The sequence below is a fragment of the Protopterus annectens genome, chromosome 3.part1 (assembly GCF_019279795.1).
Source record: "Protopterus annectens isolate FY-2018-M chromosome 3.part1, PAN1.0, whole genome shotgun sequence".
Lineage (NCBI taxonomy): Eukaryota > Metazoa > Chordata > Ceratodontiformes > Protopteridae > Protopterus > Protopterus annectens.
In genome coordinates, this window is record NC_056732.1 from 1,752,542,628 (window position 1) to 1,752,567,562 (window position 24,935).

Genomic DNA, 24,935 nt, shown 5'->3' on the forward strand with positions numbered 1-24,935 from the left:
GCAATCTACTTAACACCAAATGTGTGATAAGAGACCTTGGGACCCAGGTGGACAGTAGTCTCTCCTTTGATAGTCACATCACCACAGTAGTCAGGAAATCCTTCTACGTGGCACACCTCATCATAGAAGGGTTCTCATCCAGGAAAAAAGAGGTCATTGTTCCCCTCTACTCGTCACTCATTAGACCCATTATAGAGTACAACACACCTTTTGGAATGTACCTCACAAGACATCTGCAGCAGCTGAAAAGGCCACAGAAGTACCTCACAAAGAGGATTACTGGCCTCAAACAAATGCCCTACACTGACCGGCTCAAAAAACCCCAGCTTTACTCCATAGCATATCGCCTACTCCGAGGTGATCTCTGCCTAACATATAAAGCTATGTCAAAGCAAGAGCTGTTGGACATGCTACACCTAAAGAAATCCCAATCCATCCTAGATACATGCTCTGGGGACCTAAACCTTGTCACCACAATAAAGAGGACACGCTGGAGGGACAGATTCCTGTCCCAGAGGCTTCCTACACTCTGGAACAAGCTACCCATCTATGTCAAGCACAGTTCTTCATTAGCACTCTTCAAGAAAAATCTTGATGAGTGGATGGGAAATAGGAAATACACCCCAGGGATCACTTCTGTGTCTCTGCTGGACAGTGGCACAGGAAAATAACTTTCTTGGGTGGCGTAAGCTATGGAACCTTGCTGGCTAGGCTTACGTAGGCCCTTGGGCAGATAGCCTAGTACCTACCTATGAACACACTAGTCATAGGTGACTCTATAGTTAGGCACACTGATGTCCCACTCACCAGGCTAAACAAGGAGAAAGTTACTGTCAGCTGCCCGTCGGGTGCCAGGATCCGCCACATAATACAATCACTCAGGTCACTCCACAAGTACAAATATGACTCTGTTACTGTTCATGTTGGTGTAAATGACCCGAGACATACCTCCCTGGACTACATGAAAAGAGACATGGAGGAGCTCTCGGATCAAGTAGCCCAGGCAGGTATGACCCTAGCCCTGAGTAGCATCCTGCCATCGCCCAGAATGATACCACAATACAAGGACAAATGATTGACTTCAACAATTGGCTAAGCTTCTGGTGTCATTCTAAGGGGATCCAGTGTCTGTCTGCCTGGGATGACATGATCGACAGACCACGATGCTTTGCCAGGGATGGCCTGCACCTGTCGCCCTTGGGATTCCGGATACTGGCTAAGGCTCTTGCCACCCCTATGGTGCCTTTTTTGGCAAGGTTCAGACGACAAACTCACCACCGTAGCAGGTATAAGCAAGCAAAATCTGAGGGTAATGCTACTCAATGCTAGAAGTCTAAACCTCAAAATGCACTTACTCGAGGCACTCCTCAAAATGGAGAACATCGACATCTGTGCAGTGACAGAGACCTGGTTCAAGGCTCCAGAGAGCACCCCTGCATTACCAGGCTATAACTCATACCACACCTTTTGGCCACCTAATCTGGACCAAACACAAAGGGAGGAGGTGAGCCCATATTCATTAAGGATATCCACACCTCCAGGCTAGTTGCTCAACATAATGCATCCGAAATTATCCAAGTGCAACTAACACTGGGCAAGACTGCAATCCAGGTTGTGGCTTGTTACAGATCCCCCGCCATGCCCCAGGATGCCCACTCCAAAATTTTTGATATACTGGATAATGGGTGATTTCAACTACCCCACCATCAACTGGGAAAACTACTCATGTACTAACTCATTTGCTCAACACTTTCTGGAATTCATAAATTCCAACACCCTGGATCAGCTTGTCCATACCCCCCACCAGGGGCAGTGATATCCTGGACCTAGTCATTACCAATATGGGCAACTGATGTTCCAAGCCACAGGTCAACTCCTTGTTGGTCAGATCCGACCACAAGCTAATCACCCTGGACATCAATATCCCACCCCCACCTCCCATTAAGGAAACCACCATAAAAAAACTTCTCTACAGCCAACTTCATGCTTCTTAAGACAGAAGTGGCAAGCTTCACGACACCCATACAGACAGAAAATATAGGTACAACTGCTGAATCCCATACAAATGCACTGTATAAGCACATACACAAGTGCATGGATCGTGCCATCCCCAACAGAAGCAAGATGCTATCCTCCAAAAAAAGGAAGACAATCTGGTGGTCCCCTGCCATAAACAAACTCTACAACAGAAGGAAGAAGCTGTTGCAAAAAAGAGTAAAACCCCCTGATTGCAGGAACTCCCTGGTCAGCCTCAGTAAGAAGCTGAAAGCCCTCATAAAAACCACCAAAGCTAGTTACGAAAATAAAATTGCCACTGATTCTAAAGACAACCACAAAGCATTCTACAGCTATGTCAAGAATCTCAATGGTGGCACTCAGATCTGCTCTGAGCTACAGCACAATGGCATTAAATATACAGAACCAACTGATATTGCCAACATCCTGGCAGATAGGTTCAAAAAAGGGCCCATCACTATACCAGAAGAATGCAAAGCCCCTGTAATCATGGCTGCACAAGTAAAGACCACATTCTCCAAAGCCAAGAACACAGCATCCATGGGACCTGACAACATCCCAGGCTGTGTTCTGCATGAACTACAGAAGGAACAGGCACCCCACCTAAGTACCATGTTCAATCAAAGCCTCACTTCAGGCTTTGTGCCTACTGAATGGTGCACAGCAATGGTTATCCCACTCCACAAAGGGGGTGCCACCATGGATCCCGGGAACTACCCCCCATTAGTCTGATGAGCCTGGTCTGCAAGGCCATGGAATGTATCATCTTGAAACTTTAGGTAACCTCCAATCTCTGGACCCCACTTCGTTTTGGTTTGTAAAAGGTAGGTCATGTCTCCTAAACCTGATTGACTTCTTTGAAGCAGTCACCAGAGCCGTGGACGAGGGTAAGGTGGTGCATACAGCCTATCTTGACCTCGCCACAGCTTTCAACACCATCTCCCACTCTGGAATTATAGATAGGGATAGACTAGGCATAAATCCCTATGTCAGAAGATGAGTGGCCAACTGGCTCAATGACAGAACCCACACAGTGAACGTAGCCGACTCCAAATCCAACTTCAGACCAGTGATAATTGGAGTACCACAGGGTTCAGTCTTGGGTCCACTCCTGTTTGGCATCTACTTCTCAGAAGTCCAGGCTAATATAGTAGGTCTTTGGCTAATGAAGTTCGCAGATGTCTGCAAACTAAGAGCCATAACAGAATTGTCTAATGATGTGGACATTCTACAAAGGGGCTTCACTGAGACTGATGCTTGGTGTCAAAGTCATGGCCTCAAGCTCAATGCCAAGAGGTGCACTGTGATCCCCTTTGGGAAAAACACTGTACCCATGAACTACCACATAGGCGGTAACCTACTAAACACCGAAAGTGTGATAAGAGACCTTGGGACACAGGTGGACAGTAGTCTCTCCTTTGATAATCACATTGCTCCAGTAGTCAGGAAATCCTTCTATGTGGCATACCTCCTCACAAAGGGGTTCACCTGCAGAAAAAAAGGTCATTGTTCCTCTCTACTCATCCCTCATCAGACCCATTATACACCATTTGGCATGTACCTCGCAAGACATCTACAACAACTAGAAAGGCCACAGAAATACCTCCCTAAGAGGATTACTGGCTCAAACAGATGCCATATGCAGACCATCTCAAAAAACTCCAGATCTACTCCGTCGCTTATCGCCTACTCAGAGGTGACCTCTGCCTAACATACAAATCCATGTCAAACCCAAATCTGTTCGACATGCTACACTTAAAGAAACCCAATCCCTCCAAGCCACATGCTCCAGGGACCTAAACCTTGCCAGCACAATAAACAGAACATGCTGGAGGGATAGATTCCTGTCCCAGAGACTTCCCATATTCTGGAACAGACTACCTATTCATGTCAAGCAAAGCTCCTCTTTAGCCCTCTTTTAATCTCTACAATTGGATGGGAAATAGGAAATTCACCCCAGGGATCACTTCTGTGGCTCTGCTAGAAAGGGGCACAGGAAAATAACTTTCTTGGGTGGCAAAAGCCAGGGAACTTTTTTGGCTAGGCTTATATAGACCCCAAGGCCAATAGCCGAGTACCTACCTATGAACCTATGAGTGGTAGGAAGTTAGATGGTAGCCTAGGGAGAGGAGAACTAAGAAAATAGAAGGTGCAAGCATGGTGAGAGCTGAAGGGGGTGGTGGTAGTATATCTGGAATTAAGTTATCTGGTTTGGGAGTTATTAGAGGGAGAAAGGATAGTGCATGTGGCACAGCACCAGAGAACAAATTAATGAGCAGGTGGTGAAAGGAGAGAGAGAAGGGGAGTGGTTGGAGGATGATGTAATATGTTGGTGGGAGGTGTTAGGGAAGTCAGGTGATGGTTATGAATAAATTTGTGTATAGGTGGGGTGGGTGGGATAAGGGGGCAGGATGGAGAGCAAAGTGAGCCCGAGCAATAGCAAGGGCGAACGGAGTGTGTTGAATCAACTCCACAAGGTAAGGAACTCAGTAAAGAACTGAAACAGTGAACTAGAGTAAGTAAGGTACTGGTTAAAGTGCAATTATATTTAACTCTGACTGGCAACACCACTGCAAATTTTACGGGCAGTAACTAACAGTAAATCAGGAGGAAAGTCAGGGTCGACTGTTAATTACAGGATGCTGTTAATTTTAAGTCAGTTGCAAAGAAAAAAGGGGGGTTTATGGCAGGCCTTAGCATCCATGCACACTTCTCTTGCCACCCCTATAGTGCCTTTTTCGGCGATGTTCCAAAGACCAAATTACCATCACAACAGCTATCTGAGGGTCATGCTGCTTAACGCTAGAAGTCTAAATCTCAAGATGCACTTGCTCAAAGCACTCCTCAAAATGGAGAATATCGACATTTGTGCTGTAACAGAGACCTGGTTTAAACCAGCAGAAAGCACCCCTGCACTACCAGGCCATAACTCATTCCACACCTTTCAGCCCCAGAAAATGGACCGAAGCTTCAAAGGCGGTGGTGTCTCCATATTCATAAAGGATATGCACACTTCCAGACTAGTATCCCAGCTTAACACATCTGAGATACTTCAGGTACAACTAACATTGGGTAAGAGGGCTAGTCAGGTCGTAGCCTGCTATAGGTCCCCAACCATGTCCCAAGACTCTCACTCCATGTTCCTATGCACCCTGGAAACTATTAGGGTCCAACCCAACACTCTCATACTAGGTGACTTCAACTACTCCTCCATCAACTGGAAAAACTACTCATGCACCAATACACTGGTCCAACGCTTCCTGGAATTCATCATTTCCAATGCCCTGGACCATTCTTACCCCCACTAGAGGAAGCAACATCCTTGACCTGGTTATTACGAACATGGGCAACCGTTGCTCTACACCAATAGTCAATTCCTCCCTGGTTAGATCCGACCACAAACTAATCACCATGGAAATCCACATCTCACCCACACCCCCCACAAAGGTAACCACCATAAAAAACTTCTCCAAAGCTGAGTTTGGGCTCCTAAAAACAGAGGTGGTTAACTTCATGGCACACATGTCAGAATAGATGTATGACTGCCAAATCATACACCAGTGCACTGTATGAACATGTACATAAATGCATGGAACTAGCCATACCCAGCAGAACCAAGACACTCTCCTCCAAAAACAGGAAGCCAATCTGGTGGTCCCCAGCCATTAATAAACTCTACAACAGAAGGAAGAAACTGTTGCAGAAAAAAGTGAAGTCCCAAGATTGGAAAAACTCCCTTAGCATCAACAAAATGTTGAAATCCCTCATCAAAATCTCTAAAGTCAGCTATGAAGGCAGCATTGCAACAGACACTAAAAACAACCACAAAGCCTTATAGGTTATATCAAGAATCTCCACGGCAATACCTGGGTTTGCTCTGAGTTACTGCACAATGGTACCTCCTATACTAAACCAACAGATATTGCCAACATACTGGTCGTCAGATTCAGTACCAACTTTAACCCCCCCCCCCCAAGGACCAATTACAATACCAGAGGAATGCCAGGCACCCAGCATTACTCCAGCACAGGTTAAAGCTGCATAGTCCAAGGCCAAGAATACAGCTTCCATGGGACCCAACAATATCCCTGGATGTGTTCTGCATGAACTACAAAGTGAACTGGCACCACATCTGTGTGCCCTGTTCAATCACAGCCTCACCTCAGGCTTTGTCCCTACCAAATGGCGCACTGCTACAGTCATCCCTCTCCATAAAGGGAGAGCAACTACAGACCCTGGGAATTATCACCCCATTAACCTGACGAGTCTGACATGTAAGGCTATGGAGAGCAACGTCATGGACCTAATTAACAAGGACATAGGGAAGCTCCAAACTCTAGATCCCACGCAATTTGGATTTGTGAAAGGTAGTCTGCTCAACCTGGTTGACTTCTTTGAGTCAGTCACCAGAGCTGTGGATGAGGGCAAAGGCAAGTCATACAGCCTACCTCGATCTGGCCAAGGCCTTTGATACCATTCCCCAGTCAACAATTATAGATAAACTCACCAAGATAGGCATCAACCCCTATATCACTAGGTGGGTTGCAAACTAGGTCACAGATAGACTGCCGACCAGTCACGAGTGGAGTCCCACAGGGATCGTTCCTGGGTCCTCTCCTGTTTGGCATCTACTTCGCAGAAGTCCAGGCCAACACGGAGGGACTCTGGCTGACTAAGTTCACAGACGACTGCATGCTGTGAGCCATTATTAACTCCCCAAGTGATGTAGACATCCTTTTGAAAGGCCTCACTGAGACCAATGACTGATGTCGAAACCATGGCCTTAAGCTTAATGTCAAAAAATGCATCATCATCCACTTTGGGAAAAACTCAGTTTCCACTAATTACCACATTGATGGGAGTCCACTGAACATTGAAGGAGTTATAAGAGATCTGGGGACACAGGTTGACAGCAATCTCTCCGACCACCACATTGCCACTGTGGTCAGAAAGTCCTATGTGGCACATCTCATTACCAAGGGTTTTGCATCCAGGAAGAAAGAGGTCATCATCTCTCTCTACTCTTCCCTCATTAGGCCAGTCATAGAGTATAATGCCCATTTGGCATGTACCTCACTAGACACATGTAACAGCTGGAAAGGCCACAAAAGTACCTCACAAAAAGGATCCTGGGCCTTAAACACATGTCCTATATGGACAGACTCAAAAAACTCCAGCTATTCTCTGTCTCATATTGTCTACTAAGAGGCGATCTCTACTTGACTTACAAAGCCATGTCTGACCCAGCTCTGTTAGAAATGCTACATCTAAAGAAATTCAAATCCCTCCACACCACACACTCCAGAGACCTCTACCTCATTACCACAATCAACAGAACATGCTGAAGGGACAGGTTCATAACCCAGGGACTGCCCATGCTCTGGAATAGACTTCCCATACATGTCAAGCAGGGCACCTCACTGGCCCTCTTCAAGAAAAATCTTGATGAGTGGATGGGAAATAGAAAGTTCACCACGGGGATCACTGCAGTGGCTCTACTTGATAGAGGCACTGGGAACTAACTTTGAGTGGCATGATGCCAGGGCACCTCTATGGGTTAGCCTTATAAAGGCTCCAGGGCCATTAGCCTAGTACACACCTATGAACCTATAATGAAAAACCAACACCTACAGGTTTTAATAACTAGTGCAGCTCTGTAGTGGAAGATGGTGGGGCAGTTTGCAGACTGCCGCAGCTTCGTATCGCAGAGTACAGAAGGAGAGGCAAAGCACAGAGTTATACTTTCAGTAAAAAATGCAGCAAGTATTTTTAAACACTGTGAAAGAAAGCAGAGATACAGGCATTAGGGTGAGGTGAGTAGAACCTCTACAAATGGGGGGTGGGCAGTATTAGGCAGAGCAGAAAATACTGGGTAACAAATACACAGACTTAGGCTAGTCATGCAATAGCAGAAATAAAAACAGTATTTAGCCCTCTTTTATCAATCAACCACCAGGCTGGAACAACCAATCAACCTTTTGCTTTTAACTTTACAACTCCTCAACTTCAACTGTAAATATAACTGAAAGTTATTTGTGCCAGTCCAAATATTCAAAAATCATGCCAGGAGAACACCACTCCCATCACAAAATGTGAGCTGTAAGACAAAGTTCCACAGCACAGGCATGTGCCCTTTATAACATTAACAACATACCAGCACTTTATGCACTGTATTTTTTCAGTAATTTGCAAAAAAAAAAAAAAAAGAAAAATGCATCAGGACAAAATGCCAGTCAAAACACAGGCTCCAATACAAATGTATAAACCTTAGTATTAACCCAATATCAAGATATTTTTAACTCATTTTTAACACATTGGACGACACAGTGGTGCAGCGGTAGCATTGTCGCCTCACAGCAAGAGGTTCTCCGGTTCGATTCTTGGCTGGGGTGCCTTCTTTGTGGAGTCTGCATGTCCTCCCTGCGTTCATGTGTGTTTCCTCCCACGTTACAAAGAACAAATGTTAAATAAAATAAAAAAATAAATAAACTAGATATAATGATTCCGGCTGTCTAATTAATGGAGTTTATTCCATGTACATAACATAGAATATGACAGATACTTTGCTCAGGCAAATTTGAATAGAATCTGCAAGCTCGATGAGTTCCTCATTCCTTAATGCTCGATAAACTAGATACAGCATTCCTCACATAAACCTATGATCTATGGAAAAAAAAAGCCTAAAACTTCCAGTTTAACTTGATATGGAAGATATTTCAACCCAGAAATTCTCTTGGTAAAAATTAATTTGTATTCCTTCAAAAATTAATACATTTCCTTTGGTACATGCATACAACATCATATTACATTCAATAATAGAGAAAAATAGAAGCTCCCAAGACAGGTCAACAGGACACACTTTAATGTAAATGCTTTCATTCAAAAATGATATAAAACTTCATCAAACAATCCCTTCTTACTTCAAATACCTTTAAATACTTAAAGCAACACTGTCATCCAGTGGCTAAAATAGAAAACACATATAAACTATTAATTTGTGAATCATTCAGTGAAATGAAACAAAACACTATTGCACATTAAAAAAAACAAATATTAGTACTTTGGTACATCTCCATTACAACAATCATCATCCGAATTTAACCTAAAAATCCTGATTATTTGGCCTTTTAAAAAATTCCTTTTTGCCATGGTGGATGGCAGATTCTGTGGTGTAACACCCTATTCAAGTAGGTGGGCTTTATATACACTTTGGAAGAAAAATAGGACTTGAAAACATCCTTGCATAACATCAAGTCCAAATAATTACTTTGAACAAATTCAAATTGGATAGAAAAAAAATAAAAATGTGGTAGTGTTATTAATGTAATTAACACATTCAATTAACTGTTCAACCATGCAAAACCATAAAATAAAGAATGTTTTCAAGTCCTGTTTTTCTTCCAAAGTGTAAAGAAAGCCCATCTACTGGAATAGGTTCATAGGGGTTTACTAGGCTAACGAACACAAGGGCCTTTTTAAGCCTAGCCATGCATCCCAAATCTCTGACAAGTTCTGATACCCTTGACAAGTACAAGCATGGGCCTGGGAGATGAACCATTTACAGGTTGTTTGCACCAGAGACATAGGTGCCAAACCAGTGATAAAGTTCTGGTTTCCCATCCAATTGTCCAAGTTGTACTTGAATTGGATTAGGGAGGAACTCTGCTTCACATGGATGGGGAGCCTGTTCCATAGACAGGGTAGTCTCTGGGATAAATACCTATCTCTCCAGCAGGCCCTATTTATATCACAGGCAAGGTTTTTAAGTCTTTAGAAGGGGTAATTCTGGTACTGTCTGTTTTGTGGATATGCAGGAGCTCCATCAGAGTGGGATCTGACAATGCCCTGTATGCCAGGCATAGATCTCCCCTCAAAAGCCTGTAGGACACAGAATACAGGGATAGGGCCTTGAGGCGGTCTGCATAGAACATATTACTTATGGCCTGTATTCTTTTAGTGAGGAACATCTGTGGAGGTTTCAGTTGTTGGATATGCCTGGTTAGGTACATACCAAAGGGGGCATTGTACTCAATGATAGGTCTGATAAATGATGAATACAGTGGAATAATGACTTATTTGGACTTAGATGCCATACCTTTGTTTATAAGTTGTGCAACATAGAATGATCTCCTCACCACTGTAGACATATGATGATCAAAGGCTAGATTACTATCTATGTGTGTGCCCCTAAGTCCCTGACTACTGGGTCAACTCTAAGGGGTGTGTTGTCAATGATAGTTACCAGGGATGGATGACTTCCCAAAGGATACTATTATACATTTCTTGGCATTTAGTTTTAGTCCATAACTCTGACAACAGTTGTCTGTCTGTGTCAGCCCTTCCTGGAGAACATTTGTGTGAGTGTGAGACTCAATGATAGCTCCTAATTTGCAATCATCTGCAAATTTAGTCATCCAGAGACCACTGGCATTGGTCTTGACTTCTGAGAAGTAAATGCCAAAAAGGAGCGGCCCAAGGACTGATGCTTGAGGGACTCCACTTGTAACTGGCCTCTTTGCAGTTGGCTATCCACTGGAAGACATACGGGTTTGTATCTAACATCTCGAGTTTGTCAACAATACCTTAGTGGGGTATTGTGTCAAATGCCTTGGCCAGGTCAGGGTCAGGATTGTGAACGATTTTGCCCTCATCCATTGCTTTCGTGACCTTCTCAAAGAAGTCCACCAGGTTAAGTAGGCATGATCTGCACTTTCTGAAACCAAACTGGATTGGGTCCAGTGTCTGGAGGTTTACTATATCTCTATTGCTCATCTCCATGATAATTCTTTCCATGGCTTTACATACAAGACTAGTGAGACCTATGGGTCTGTAGTTCCCAGGGTCTGTAGATGGCCCACCTTTGTGCAGAGGGATGACTGTTGCCTTTCTCCATTCATGAGCCACGAAACCTGTTTGGAGGCTACAGTTAAATAGTAATTCCAGAGGCCCTGATAGGTCATGTTTCATGCTACTTAGAAGGCATCCTGGGATATTGTCTGGGCCCACTGATGCAGTGTTCTTGGTCTTAGAGACAGCATTAAGGACCTGTAATTATGTGGAATACTGTCAAAAGCCCTAGCAAGATTTATGCATACAAGAGATAAATCCTGATCCAAGTCCAAAGTATCAGGGTCAAATTGTGGTTAACTAGTGAGCCAAAAAAGTCTACAAACAGGCTAGTGGTTAGCAAACAACAAGTAGCCTGCAACAAATTCCATACAAGGACAAGATGAGATTGCTTGGGGAACCAAATTACTGGGTAGTTCACTTAGCTGTTGCCAGAAAAGAAAAGGCAACAGGGGACTTGAAAGAAAATGACTACTTTCATATTAATTTGCTGCAAAAAGTTCACATAGAGAAAAAGCTGATCACTAGCACGACGTAATGCTCACTGGGCGACAGAGGTTTCAATTCATTAATTGGGCAGACCTTATTTTACTACATGAATAATGTTAAACAGAGTCAAGAAATATGTCATACCATTTGACACTTGCCTTACAGTTTTGAATCACGGATGACTGTTGTAAACTGAACATTCCAATTAGTTTAAATCTGTATTTCACAGTTAGTCTACAAAACCGTTTTGTATTTCCATTACTAATTACTGAACTTATACCCATCTTGACCCATCCCAAGCCTAACAATTCACTTTCCATTTCTTACTTCCAAAATATGTCACAAGATTTAAGCTCCTGAATCTAATTAAAACAATGAAGTATAAAACTATGCCATTCATCTACTGCATAAAATAAATGCTGCTGTGAGTGGTGATGGCACAGGTCTTTCACTGCCAGAGAAACATCCTCCTCCTTCACTAAATCACAGCTGTTCCCTGGCGCATTCACAGCAGGAATTCATAGGATACCATCATTCTCTTCAATTATATACTCATCTCTGCTTGAACGGTAGTACTGAGTGGCATATCAAATGAAGCTATGCACTACTTACCCAGTCACTCACTCCTGTCTGACTCATTTATCATTGTTCCTATCTGTGCTAAACCTGAAATGGTCATACCTCCTTCTGTCTTCAGTACTGCACCATGTACTGCAGTGCTGTTCAGCTTCACCCACAGAATTTAGTGCTGCATCATGTACTATGCCTTCAGTGCTACACCATGCACTGTGCAGCTATTCACCCACAGCCTTTAGTGTTGTACCATGTACTGTGCCTTTTGTGCTACACCATGTACTGTGCAGTTGTTCTCCCACAGACTTTAATGCTGCACCATGTACTCTAGCAACTTTCACCTATTGCCTTTGGTGCAGCACCATGTTCTGCATTTGTGTTCACTCACAGCAAACAGTACTGTAACACATACTAAAGTGTGGTTTACCTACAGCTTTCAGTGCTGCACCATGTACTGCAGTCCTGCTCACCCGCAGCCTACAGTGCTGGACCATGTATTGCAGTGCTCTTCACTAAGAGCCTTCAAATGTGGACCATGTACTACAGCACTGCTCACACAACCTGTGTAAGTGCTGCCAGTGCTGTTTACCCATGGTCTTTCAGTGCTGCTCCATGTACTGTAGTGATGTTCTCTCACAGCTTTCAATGCTGCACCATATACTGTAGTACTGTTCTATCACAGCCTTCAGTGCTATACCATGTACTACAGTACTGTTCACCACAACCTTCAGTGCTGTACCATGCACTGCAGTACTGTTCACCTACAGCCTTTAGAGCTGCACCATTTACTTTAGTGTTGTTCACCCACTGCCTTCAGTGCTGTACCATGTACTGTAGTACTGTACACCCACTGCTTTCAGTGCTGAACCATGTATTGCAGTACTGTTCACTCACCGCCTTCAGCGCTGTATTATATACTGCAGTGATGTTCTCTCACATCCCTTCTCTCACAGCCTTTAGTGCCACACCATGTATTACAGTACTGTTCACCCACAGCCTTCATTGCTGTACCATGTACTACAGTACTGTTCACCCGCAGCCTTCAGTGCTGCACCATTTACTTCATTGCTGCATCATATATGCTGCAGTGATCTTCATCTGAGCCTTCAATTGTGGACCATGTACTACAGTGCTGCTCAGCTGTTCATCCAAAGCAATACCGCTCGACCTCTTAGCACAAGAAGTCTGGAAAAAGCCAAAAATAATGGGGGGACAAAGGCCCAAAAATAGGGACAGATTTTAAATATTGTTTTTATAAATTTAGAGGTTTAGTGTCATCATGCATTGTCTGAAATAACTGAAGTCTGAAACTCAACTGTATGTCATTAGTGACTTCTGTCCTCTAGGATTTGCCAGAAAGCCAAAAACTGCATGACAAACAGACGAAAAATATGAGGCAAAAATCTGGGCATTATGTGAAACTCTGGACAGTTTAGAGGCATGTTCACTGCCTTCAGTGTTGCAATATGAACTGCAGACCTTTTCATCCACAGCCTTCAGTATGGCAACATGTACTGCCGTAATGTTCATCCACAGCCTTCACTGCCACACCATGTATTGCAGTGCTGCTCAGCTGTTTACTGGCTGCCATCAATGCTGCATCATGTATTGTATTTCTGTTGATCCACAGCCTTCAGAGCTGCACCAGAAACAGCAGTGCTGTTCACCCACAGCCTTCAGTGCTGTACTACAGTCCTAATTCACCGTTCACCACAGCCTTCAATGCTGTACTGCAGTTCTAATTCACTGTTCACCACAGCCTTCAATGCTGTACTGCACTTCTAATGCACTGTTCACCACAGCCTTCAATGCTGTACTGCACTTCTAATGCACTGTTCACCACAGCCTTCAGTGCTGTACTGCAGTTCTAATGCACTGTTCACCCATTAGCCTTTAGTGCTATACTGCGTATGCAGTACTCTTCATCCACAGCCTCCAGTGCTACACCACATACATAATGGAGTGCTGTTCACGCACTGCATCCAGTGCTGCAGCACATACTGCAGTACTGTTTACACATGGCTTTCAGTGCTGCAGCACATACTGCAGTGCTGTTCACAGATGACCTTTACTACTGGATCACATACTGCAGTGCTGTTCACTCACGACATCCAGTGCTGCACCACATACTGCAGTACTGTTCTCAAATGGCTTTCAGTGCTGCAGTACATACTTTAGTGCTGTTCACCAATGGCCTTCAGTACTGAATCATATATTGCAGTGCAGTTCACTCACGGCATCCAGTGCTGCACCACATACTGCAGTACTGTTCTCAAATTGCCTTCAGTGCTGCAGTACATACTTTAGTGCTGTTCACCAATGGCCTTCAGTACTGGATCATATACTGTAGTGCTGTTTACTCATGACATCCAGTGCTGCACCACATACTGCAGCACTGTTCACACATGGCTTTCAGTGCTGCAGCACATACTGCAGTGATGTTCACCGATGGCCTTCAGTACTGGATCAAACACTGTAGTGCTATTCGCCCATAGACTTTGGTGTTTACTGGAATACTGGTCAGCTGCTTATCCCCAGCCTTTAATGCCACACCATGTAGTGCAGATATGGTCAGACACTACCTCCAACCTTAAGTTTTTTTGTGCTAATCAGTTTGCTTAGGTCTTCTAACCCCCCCCCCAAACAAAATGCATTTTCAGCGATGTTTCAACATCTCTCATTACTTACAAAACATCCCTCTTTTATAGCAGGTAACAGTTAAAAGAAAAATAAAACAGCATCAAAAATGTATTACCAAACCAGAACCAAGGATATTTTATAGTTATTACATAACATGGGTCATAAGATAAAATGAATACTGGGGCAAGAGGTTTCAAAAGATAGTATGACCTTCTGGCACACACCCTAGTCTGATTCCTCCATTAACTTTTAACCATAAGTAGAGAAAAATGCAAAGTATTAGACTGTATACTCACTGCTGTGGATAGTATCAGGATGAATCTGATGAAGTGTCCCTCCTACTTCTTCTATAGCAGCTGATGGAACCGCCTCAGATCTATTGATCAGTAAAAGCAGGTGCTTCATTGGGATGTTATAACCTGTATAACAAAAGTTGTCAGATATTTGAGTTAAGAAATATTCCTAGAAATGTTGTCACTGTGCAACAAAACTGCCTATCCATTCAAATTCAAAGGCTAATGAAAAGAACGCACTACACAGAACAACATTCCATTATAAACAATGGATGAAGATTAAGCTTCTTTATGACAAGCACATACTTTCTACATGTGTACATTATTCCTGTGCTTCAGTTCTGTCGTGTGACTTTCTACACGTGTACATTACTCCTGTGCTTCAGTTCTGTCGAGTGACTTTCTACAGGTGTACATTATTCCTATGGTTCAGTTCTGTCAAGTGACTTTCTACAGGTGTACATTATTCCTATGGTTCAGTTCTGTCATGTGACTTTCTACACGTGTGCATTATTCCTGTGCTTCAGTTCTGTCAAGCGACTTTCTACAGGTGTACATTATTCCTATGGTTCAGTTCTGTCATGTGACTTTCTACACGTGTGCATTATTCCTGTGCTTCAGTTCTGTCACATGACTTTCTACAAGTGTACATTATTCCTGTGCTTCAGTTCTATCATGTGACTTTTTACATGTACATTATCCCTGTGCTTCAGTTCTGTCAATGATTTTCTTCTACACGGTAATGCTACTCCTGTTTCTTCAGTTCTGCTTTCGCGACTTTCTACAGTACACATTATTCCTGTGTTTCAGTTCTGTCATTCTTTTTCTACACCTGTACATTATTTGTGAGTGTGCTGTTCTGTCACGTGACTTTCTTTCAACATCTTTTATTCCTGTCTGGACTTTCTACACCTGTACATTATTCCTGTGCTTCAGGTCTGTCTTGTGATAGGATTACTACATCAGCTGTCTTATGACTCTTCTATATTCATGCCATGTTTTTTTTTTCATCTGCATATATACAGTTCCTGACACTGAGAAACTAAATAGCTATTCTTTCATTCTCTGTTACCTGTTTTATCTACTTTTGGTTACAGCGCTATGAGCTGTGCAATTCTTGCTGGATTTGATTCATTTCTTCAGCCCCTTCAAACATCACAGAAGTGTGTTACTTAACTTATTTAATATTAGACGCATTTTTTCTTATTTCAATGCATTTTGCTATTTGGGTATAGTGTAGTTTGGCAATGCTTGGCGGTAATCTTGGAACACTGCTAATTCTCTTGAGAGAGAGAGAGATAGAGAGAGGGCAATTTGCTTCAATTCTGCGAGTTCAAATTGTTGCTGGCCTAGTAGCAAGTTGTATTATTATTGCTTGCTTCAATTTTCTTTCTTATGTACCACGATAGTTTGCAAATTCCAGTGCTACATGCAACACTACTATAGCTGGTACTGCACAGCAGCTGTTTAGCCCTTTTCAGCAGTTACCCTTAATGTGACTGGACAGTTCGGTGGGTGCTCAGCCATTGTCTAGCATACTAGTTAAGCACTTTTTTGTAGCTGTACTGCTAAAATCTGCTCATGACTGCATAAGGCTATCATTGATTGCCAGTTGAGTATTTCACTACCACAGAATTGCTGTTGGGTGAGCATGTTTCTGCTGGGCCACTATTAGATGCATGTTGTTCCCCCAATGTTACTGTGTTTCACCAAGTTGAACACAGACTCTTTATGTTGTAGTAGTTGGCATATCAGCTGTGTTGTTCTTATGTAAATCAGCATACTGCTGTGATAAACTGTTCTTAGCTGTTCAGAATTAGTTGTGCTTTCACTTAGCTTAGTTTTGCTTCTACATTATATAACTTAGCAAGCTACAAGTAGTACTCCATGGTCACTTAGGCCTAACTAAATTGGAAATCTACCCGAGCAATGTGGAAAATAAACCTACTTGTAACCCTTCTGTTGCCAGCTTTATAGCACTTGATATGCCTATGCAGTGTAGGAACTGCCATATGATCACATACACACTGAATTTCTACTTGACATAAATAATTCAGTCTGTAAGAGGTGTAAATATCTATGCAATCTGGAAGCAGTGCTCTCACGAAATAAGAGCATGGGAACATTGCACACTAATTCAAAAACCAATCCATTAAAAGTGAAATCAACATCAGTTATGTATGTACCATCTTGGGACTTAATTGCAAAATGCTGTTTTTTTATGGGATCCAAATAAACTGAACTGTTTGGGTCTTTGGTTATCTGACTCTCTTCTGAGCACTTTGGAAATTACTTATCACAAATTAAGAATCAAAATTTGGAATTCTTTCGGAAATGCAAATTACTGTAACTTCAGTTTGGCCTGAATTGACTTTAAATATATTTATCTCTCCCCAGAGTTTGTACAGAGACAAATATTTTGTGTACTCAGTTGAAAAACTTTTAACTTGATTTAAAGAAATGATTTACCGAGTTATTTTAAGGGGAGAGAATTCCTATGTTAAGTTGGAAAATGGTGCTGCCACTAAAGCAAATGGGGACTTAGGAATCCCAAATATGGATTACTATCAATAAGTTATATCGTTTAAAAATTATTAACAAATTATATGGCAAAAAATGCTACCAATGTCTGGGAAAAATGATTAAGAAAAGTTGGAAAGAGCAGTTAAGGGGGCAACTAAGTAATTTTACAGGGTTGGATATATTTTTTGGTGAGACGTTCAAGAGAAGGATAGGATGGTGAAAACTGTGATGAAAAGCCTGATGGACTAACTTAAGATGTGGTTTAGGAACAGAAGCTGTAATTGATGGGTAAGAGAACTAGTAGTAATAGGTGCTGAAGTAGATAGGCAGCAAAACAACATGTTTTGATAGTAGAGAGAGAAAAAAAAAAACACGAGTTACCTGTACTGAACGCCTAATTCAATCAGATGACTTATCTATGTCATACATATCACAGCCATGTGTTGCCATAACTAGTGCAATGCCCTTCACCTGGGGTTTTCTAACACTGAACTTCATATGTTCCAGCATGTATAGAACTCAGTAGCTAAGCTATTTACTGGAGGGGTTCTTCATAAGTTCACCTTACTCCTATTTGTATTCTTTGTACTGGATCTCTGTTAAGTAAAGAATCACATTTGAAGCCCTTGTGCTGTTACTGAAAGAAGCTTCTGGAACCATATCAGTCTTCCCATAATTTCTACTCTGCTACCTTGAGAATGCAAACTATCTCTATGTTGAAATATTAGTCCTCTGGGCAGCAATCCTTTCCTTATGAGGCCCCTGATGTGAAAAACTCACTACCTTGGCAGCTTCAAAAAATATATGTCTGAGGTGATCTTTAGCAGGTACCATCAGATACACTTCAACATTAAGGCTTTTTGGACCCTTTCTGAGTTTATTCATTATGATTTTATGTCAAGGCTTTATCTGGTCACTGCTTATTTAATGATTTAATCATATTTATGTATACTATGCTTTATTTTAACTATTATACTGTGCCTTATCTTGAAGGCACAAAAATAAAGCTGACTTAGTGATCAAGTTTTATAAAATGTATTCTACACGGCAAGCACACAAAGCACAAATGAAAATGCTGTCTGTTATAAAGCTAGTACTTGTGAATGACATAAATAAACCTAACACAAGAATACAGTTTCTCATGGAGTGTTTGTATGGAAATAAGATGATCAAGGTGTGGATTCTGAACTCTAGGGCCATTTATCACGTGCTGCCACCAATTAATCTGCAGAACATCAGAGCAGAGAAAATCTACCTCTCCTGATACTAGGAAGCCAATGTCATGAAGGGGAAACTAAGGGGAAATTCCAACAAGAGGAGGCTACTGTTCAGCTTTGGGAAAAGAACTGCAAGAGGTTCTAGAGGAGGAATGCTAAGCACCACATAGGTCGCTGCCCTCTACTGAGGAGTATGAGATACAGACAGGCAAACAGTGGAAAGCTTCATTAGACAAGCTGCCATCACACTCTGGGAAGATGGGCTGCAGAAGACGCAAGAGGCTACAGTTAGCAGTAGAATGACAACTATCTTTCTGTGGGGAGAATGGACCGCAGAACTGAAAAGAAACAGGTTTTCCTGGTGGCAGCTGATGGGTGTGTTTAATTCCATTAGCTGCCACCAGTAAATATGTGACAAGACATGGGCTACAGTCTCATGACCAACAGAGCTGTCAGCAATTCATTTAGGATATACAACTGGCCTTCAAAGCATAAAATGAACGTAAATGGAGAAAGCAAATTCATTTAAAAACAAACACATAAAAGCACACTTTACAATGCACAGTTGCAGATAAGAGATATCATCAGTTTTACTAGGATTTCATCCACTTCAGACTGGTGCCAGTGCATTCCAATGCAACCTTATCATCAGCAACTGAAACTTGTACAATATTATTTTGCATACAACTCCCAGAAAATGATTTTCCAAGATGGGTTAATGATATATTTCCAGGAGAAACACCCCTTCCTTTTCTTTATAATAACAGTGCCACCAGCTAGACCACTCTAGCATGCCAACAGCATAATTACTGTTTAATCTATAAATAAGCCAACATATATTTCTAAGGTAGCAATAGCTGGAGCAGCAACTCTTTGAAGGGTGGAATCCAACCCTTAAGTTCACACCATTTCAATATACATACCCTTAAGTTAATACATACAACACAAACTGTACTCATGTGAAGTTGAATAATAAAATGATTTACTTAAATAAAATTAAGCAGCACACTTTGTAAAATCAAATATATAAGGAAATATAAACGGGCACAAAGAAAATGGAAAATGAGCATCTTTAAAAAAACAGATGGTATACACAAGCATTCTTTACTAATAGCTCATCTGGACCCATAATTACAAGCAGTCTAACAGCTGTAAGTCACAGTCAGACAAAAAAAATAAGTAAGGCCAAATAGTAGTTGCACAGTTTTACAGGCAGATAAATTTTGTCTTGAGCTCCGTTTCAAGAAAGCAGTTTCCTTCAGCACAGCCAAATTAACTGTTTAATTGTCTCTCTTTCTCTTTCTTTTAAGACTCCTAAATTCTGTATTTAATTTTTTGGTTTAAATTGGGATGATGCTTTTCCTGTTACAACACTCATAGTACAGGAAGGGATACAGTCCAAATGTTAGTTTCCAAATAAGGTAATGCATCTTTTCAAGATGAAGGCTCAGCAAATATGTGCACATTTGAGAAGACATACGTAGTTCTATTAAGTAATATTTTTGCTGCATTTTCACTGAAACTAATCACATACTCTATACAACTATATTTTTTCTGTGCCTGAACACTGCCTGTTCACTTGGTTACTGTGATAAACTGAAAGGCTGCCAGCCCAGCCAGATAGAATTTTGTAAATAATTCTATGTCATTGTAAATATTAATATGATCCACAGGCTTGTTTTACAAATGTAAGAAAACTGTTATATGCTGAACTTCAAAAATGTAACCACAGTGCACCCTGCTGGAAGAAAGCAGAAATGTGTGTAAACTCTATGCCTATGTAATGTATGTTTTCATAGTAGAAAACTGGGATACACGCGTTAACTAGCAACCTCTGTAAAATTCTTTGTTTATTAGCTTATTTTCTTAATGCGTTACAAAGCCAGTAAATATTAATATGATCCACAGGTTTGTTTTACAAATGTAAGAAAACTGTTATATTCTCAACTTCAAAAATGTAACCACAGTACACCCTGCTGGAAGAAAGCAGAAATGTGTGTAAACTCTATACCTATGTAATGTATGGTTTTATAGTAGAAAACTGGGATATATGAGTTAATTAGCAACCTCTAAAAAAATAAGCTAATAAATAAAGAATTTTACAATGTATTATAAAGCCAGCTTAATCTCAAGCTAGGAGACAGCATGTCTGGGCTAGGAAATTCTTTCTATTGTCTTAAGACACAGTTAATTACTGGGTTTCTGAGGTAATTGTTTTACGACATCCAGCTCAGGCAAGCTTCAAATAAATAATGGTCAGTTTCTGAGAAATAAGTATTCTTAACATAAACATGTTAAATTTTAAGTTCTGTGAGTCTGGGAACTTAAGCAGAGGTGACAAGAATCATGTAATCTGAAATGACTCAGCAGTAATGTGTATATCAATTTAAGACTATCTTAAAGAGAAATATTTGAGCATTTTGTATATTGTCTTGGCTCTAGTAAGAACATCCACTCACCAGCACTTGCTTGCTCTGTATGCACATAGTATTTAGAACAGTGATTTCTCTTAGAGATAGCTAAGAATATAGCCAGATTAGTCTAGCTACGTTCTATACTTATGTCAGGCTATCCTACAATATTGTTTTAAAGTATTTCTTGTGATTTTTGAACTCTGTAATGTCATTGTGTTGCAGTAATAAGCACTGACTTGTGTTTTTATTATTTATTATTAAATATTTTAAACCTTTCCACTGTGGCTGTTTTGTGTAGAGATAATTTAAGCTCTAGAGTAATTGCATGTATTTGGTGATACTATATAGGCCACTCCTAAATAGACTTGCTGTTCGTCACACTTACTATTTGGATAACAGTAATAGCACACAGTGGAATTTGTCACCCTCTGGTAAAGGCCTTATAGTAGCCGATAAGTAGTGGTTGGTGGCAGTGATTTCTACCTTATAGTCTGGGCAACAGGGAGCATAGCTGGATAACCTGTGCCAGCCTTCCCAGGAGTGTCTTTGTGGTTGTATATAATTCATATCTCAAAATGTGTGTGTCAGCTACTTGGGCAGGGACACAAAACACTGGTTGGACAGAGAGGGTGCTGGAGGTTTTGGCTTGACCACTCGGCTGAGATCTGTACCCTATAGCTATGCCAGTAGAGAGTCTTATGGGGATCTGGAGAGAAAGTGAGAAACCAGCTCCAGACTGACTGTGATCTCTGTGTTCTCTTGAGGGAAATTGTACTTTACTGTGTGTGGACTTGTTATCCTCCCAATGTGGATGCCCCTTAGTGGTGTTAGTGATGAGGATTGAGGTTCCTTGATTAATGGGCCAGTGCACGGGCATCACAGTTACTATCAAATACTCTCTGCCTCTCACACACAAAACTATACAAGACACCATTTCAAACTACTTTACTGACAAATAATTTTTTCCCATCTTAATTTCTGTTTCTACTACTACTTTTAGATTGTTATATTTGTTACGCTTTATTATGTAACTTACTGCATATCATTATTTTGTACTTTTTTATGGTCCCTTCTGAAAATGGGCTCTGCCTAGTAGGGCTAACCAAGTTAACAAAATGTGAATAAAATACATAAATTACTTTTTCACAGTGTACATCATATTACACATTTTATATGCTACAAGATTTACAACAGAAACAGTTTTCTTTTGTGAATAGTAACTAAATTTACTTTAGTTAAATACATTTTCTTCACTGTCCTTTTGAAGCAGGGAGGAAATGAGGGAGGTTTGGGAGGGTTATGACTCAATACTGCATTTGTTCTTGTCCTGTAGTGCAAAACAGGGTGCAGGAGAGGAAGTAGGGGTGCATGCAGTAGACTGTAGGCTGAAGAACTTTTCAGATGGATAGTGGCAGCTGAACTCTCAGCACTGGACAGGCAACTCTCATGTACCAGGGAATTTGGTGTAGCAGATGGAAGAGAGCTTATTGTTCTGCTTAAGGGATATGGAAGAAAAGTGCTACAAGAAATTTGCATCTGCCCAATCTCTGTCTAGCTGTGCAATGCAAGCTTGTCAGTGACTTTAATAAGTGGGATCAGAATACGATATGTTGCTAGTCTGCAGTGAGTGAGGTGGTGTGCAATAGTTAATGGGTGGGAGTCCTCAGCACAGGATAAGATACTGTTCTGTTTCATGAGGAATGTAAAAGGTTTTTAAGAAAAGCAGAGGATCAGGCATGGAAAAGCTAAAAAATTTTCAAGAAGGGAAGTAAGCTCTAGATGCACCATGTCCTCCTCTACAGAGCTGGAAAATAAATGTTCAGAAATGGTGAAGGCAGCAAGCTTGCTGTGATTGACAGGCCTGTAGAAAAGACTAGGAGGTGGAAGGATTAGTACTGAACAGTCTTCTGCTCAAGACTGAAAGCTAGGATAGTAAAGATCCAACTTTAAAATGGCAATTAGAAGAGAAAAAGAGATAGGGTAGACATGAAATAATACAACGGTAGAGAACACTTGAAGTACAGCCTTGATAGTAAATCCACTCGCTATTAGTCTGCACCTCATTGGAGCAAAAGACATGCAGCTCTACCATCACCGCACATCACAGATGGAGAAGGGCAGGTGATGCACCTGGTCGCAGGTATATCACATAAGAATGTAGCGATTACACCTTTCATTCAGTAGATATCATGACTAGAAGGATGGGGTAGTTGCTGGGACAGTTTTAGGTGTGTGCATGTATCTTTTACACAGAAATGCAAAGCAATGTATACCTTCTTAGAGAGGAGAAAAGCAGACACTGTGCAAAAGATGAGGCAATCAGAATATCACCAAGTTCTACACAGCACCATTTGAGCAACAGTCCTTAGGAAGTAATACTTTCTTAAGAGAGATCTGAACAGGGAAACAGATAGTCAAATTTTACAGTATACTGGCAACATAGGTAGCCGATTCTTCTCTGCACAGATAGTCTGTAGTAGAAGATAGGAGCCCAAATGATTTTGATGCACTGTGCATTCAAATAATCCTTAGATATTAAGTTTCTAGGTCACGAACAAACCAGCGAAAACAGAGGTTCCATAGTGTAATGAAAGAACTGCTCCCAGATAAAACTTTAACGCACAATTTTATTCACAAATACAAACAGCGTTTTCGCCACTCTAAATAGGTAGCTTCATCAGAGGTTCAAAAAAGCGTGAAAACAGCGGGAGGGAGTGTTATTTAAAAAGCGCTGTTTTCGCGCTTTTTTGAACCTCTGATGAAGCTACCTGTTTTCGTTAGATATTAAGTTTGGTTATCTGTCTGCCCTGTCAGTGACCTAAGTTTGAAAATGAACGAGTAACAAGCTAGGTATCCATCTGTGCTGTTGGAGAATTATACTTATTCTTTAACTGGGCAAGTCTGACTGAACAAAAAAACATTTATAAGGGAGACCCAAGTGGAAAAGCATTAACATCAAAGATGTAACAATAAGATATTGTGTCACTGCTGCCTGCATTGCAAGAAATTAAGTCAACCACTGATGAAAGAAAAAATGAGTCAGAAGCCGTCACACAAAGAACTTAGTATATACAATACAATTAAATTACTATAAAAATCAGTAGTGGAGGAAAATGCACTCAAAAAACTCATCATGACAAAAGAGAAATGGGAAGACTAAATCTGGCTATTAAATAAAATCAGGTCTTGTAGGTAGTGATACCATGGAAAAGAGGAAGTTGGCAAGAAATGTAAGAGTAGTGCTGAGAAGATTGAGTCAGGGAGGTTTTTGATGTGCAGCAATAGTTAAAACAAGGTACTGGGGGACTGAGGGTCCTACAAGCTAAATATATGGAGCACAGAAAGTCATGTTTTAATAGTTATAGATGTCCAATGCATTGCAGAACAAGAATGGTATTACTTGATCCCTGGAAATGCAGTAGCAGAATTGCCTAATGGACATCTCGAGTACGTAAACAGACCTTGCTTAAAGCAGCTTTCAGATTGTTGTCCTTTGTGTAAGCTCAGAGTGTGTGATGTACCTTTAAGAAGCATTTCAGTCAGTGGGCACATGGATATAAGTACTGAGCATGTGCAAGCAAGAGTGCCATTTTGAGTGAGGAGCCAGAGTGTAAGCATGTACAAGTGAAGCAGTCAGTCAGTTAGTTTAAGTTTAGTGTTCCAGTTATCCATCCTGGTGTGTGTGTGTGTGTGTGTGTGTGTGTGTGTGTGTGTGTGTGTGTGTGTGTGTGTATTAAACTACTTAAACACCCAAGCATCATTGTCTTATTCAGATACACAAGACGAGCGACATTCTGACACAGCTAAGATAAGGTAATGGTAAACAGACCATGGTTGAAGCAGCTTTTAGTTTGTTGTCCTCTGACACAGCTAGGATGAGGTAATGGTGACAGAGGGTGGCTATCAATCTCAGCTGTTGGTAT

General features: G+C 41.3%; 1 protein-coding gene across 1 annotated transcript in view; it reads right to left on the reverse strand.

The window, feature by feature from the left end:
- The window catches only part of LOC122798659 (zinc finger protein 260-like), a 132,686-nt gene that overhangs the window by 59,421 nt on the left and 48,330 nt on the right, over positions 1 to 24,935 (reverse strand). The window contains exon 3 of the mRNA XM_044067746.1: positions 14,862 to 14,984. Coding sequence (XP_043923681.1) covers positions 14,862 to 14,984 — 123 coding nt within the window. The remainder of the gene's footprint in view (positions 1 to 14,861; positions 14,985 to 24,935) is intronic.